Source organism: Pteropus vampyrus, unplaced genomic scaffold (genome assembly GCF_000151845.1).
Source record: "Pteropus vampyrus isolate Shadow unplaced genomic scaffold, Pvam_2.0 Scaffold267, whole genome shotgun sequence".
Taxonomy (NCBI): Eukaryota; Metazoa; Chordata; class Mammalia; order Chiroptera; family Pteropodidae; genus Pteropus; species Pteropus vampyrus.
The window spans coordinates 640,037-641,690 of NW_011889048.1; the positions used below are offsets into that span (position 1 = coordinate 640,037).

The 1,654-nt window shown below is 65.3% G+C and overlaps 1 protein-coding gene across 1 annotated transcript in view; it reads right to left on the reverse strand.

The window, feature by feature from the left end:
• LOC105302268 (myeloblastin) overlaps window positions 1-1,654 on the reverse strand; it is a 12,023-nt gene that overhangs the window by 3,554 nt on the left and 6,815 nt on the right. The window contains exons 7-8 of the mRNA XM_011375235.1: window positions 1,115-1,345; window positions 859-971 (exon numbers count right to left, since the gene is read on the reverse strand). Of these exons, the coding sequence (XP_011373537.1) occupies window positions 859-971; window positions 1,115-1,345 (344 nt within the window). The remainder of the gene's footprint in view (window positions 1-858; window positions 972-1,114; window positions 1,346-1,654) is intronic.

Below are 1,654 nucleotides of genomic sequence, written 5' to 3' on the forward strand. Positions count from 1 at the left end.
TCGTCTGTGGCCCCAGAGGGCTCCTTCCGCAGCCCAGGAAGGCAGGAGAGGGGCACAGGTCTGTCAGCTCCCTCAGGGCTGCGACTTCCATGGGGCCTGTGAGATGCCTTGGGAATCGTCCGCTCTGCCCCTACCCCAATGGGTGACAGAGCAAAAGGCTTGTGCGGTGGGGACGGCTCATCTATCACCAACTGAGACCCCCAAACGCCCCTGGGCCCTTCCCGAACAACACCTCAGAGGGAAGCAGAGGCTCAGAGACGGCAAGCAGAGTCCAGAGTCAGAGCTGGGGCTGGGAGCCAAGCTCGCGAGCCCCGCCTCGCCTCTCGCACCTCCACTTCCCCGCCTGCAGATCCGGGCACTGACGGGACCTGCCTCAAGGGCCGAACGAGCGTGCGCGTGCACTTGGGATGCGCTCGGCAAACACCTGCTACGGCGCTTTGTGCCCTGGCCACCTGCAAAGCTAATTTCATCACGCAAAAGTGGGTTTCACGGGAGGGAAACGGAAATGGCACCCGGCATCCTTTCCTGGAGGGCGGGGAAGGAACGTCTTACCCCAACGCCGCGACTTTGCTGCCACCTGGTGGCAGCGTCCTCGCGAGACGCCCCGGATGCTCTCCTGACTCCTTTTAATCCCCAATTGCACAACCAACAACCACCCAGACACAATCTACAAAACAGAGAGGGTTTTTATTGTGCCAGACGCTGCATGATGCAGCGTGGGACGGGCCCAGCCCGGGGCAGGTGAGGTGGGGTGACAGGGGCAGCCCTTTCTAGTGGGTCCTGCTCGCTGGGGCCCTGGGGTGGACACGGGGTTGGTCGCTGGAGCCGCGGATGATGGATTCGATCCAGTTTGCATACTGCGCGACAGGGGCAAAGGCGTCGGGGTACAAGCCGGAGCCGCATCTTCCCACGATGAAGGAGTCGATCCCGTGGACCAGCCCGTTGCAGACCAGCGGCCCGCCGGAGTCCCCCTGTGGGCGGAGCCAGGCGAGGTCAGGGGCTGGGCTTCCGGGACCCCGCCCACCGCCCACGGGGTCGACAGCCCTCCGTGGGCCCTGGCCGCAGGCCCGACTGCTGCGCGCGGACGGGAGTGGGGGCGGGCGCAGGCACTTACGAAGCAGATGCCCGCCCGCCGGCGGGGCACCAGGGTGCACACGTTGGTGCGGCGGCATTGGGCCGTCACCACGGTGACGTTGAGCTGCTGCAGCACTCTGGGTATAGGCCGGTTGGTGCCCAGCTGGCCCCAGCCCATGGCCAGGCACCGCACGCCGTTGCCCACGCCTTGGTCCTGCCGGGGCAGCTGGGCCACGCGCACGTTGGCGTTGATGGTGGCCGACCCGTTGAGCTGCGGTGGGTAGGACAGAGCACCAGGGGGTCGCGCGGGGTGGTGGGCACCGACCCTCCGCCCTTGGGGACTTGGTTTCCCCACATGAGGCCCCACCGTGGTTCTGGGCACCCACGCTGTGAGATGCTCCCCGCCCCCAGGGCCTCAGTCTCCCCAGCTGTGAAGTAGGAGCAGCCGCAGTGGCTCAGGGCGTCCCTGGACGTGTCTCGAGAGCAATAAACAGTGGGCTCTCAATACAGCAAACTATGGGTAACATCAATGACGGCAAGACAGCCTGTTAGAGAACATCTCGGACAGTAACGATGACTC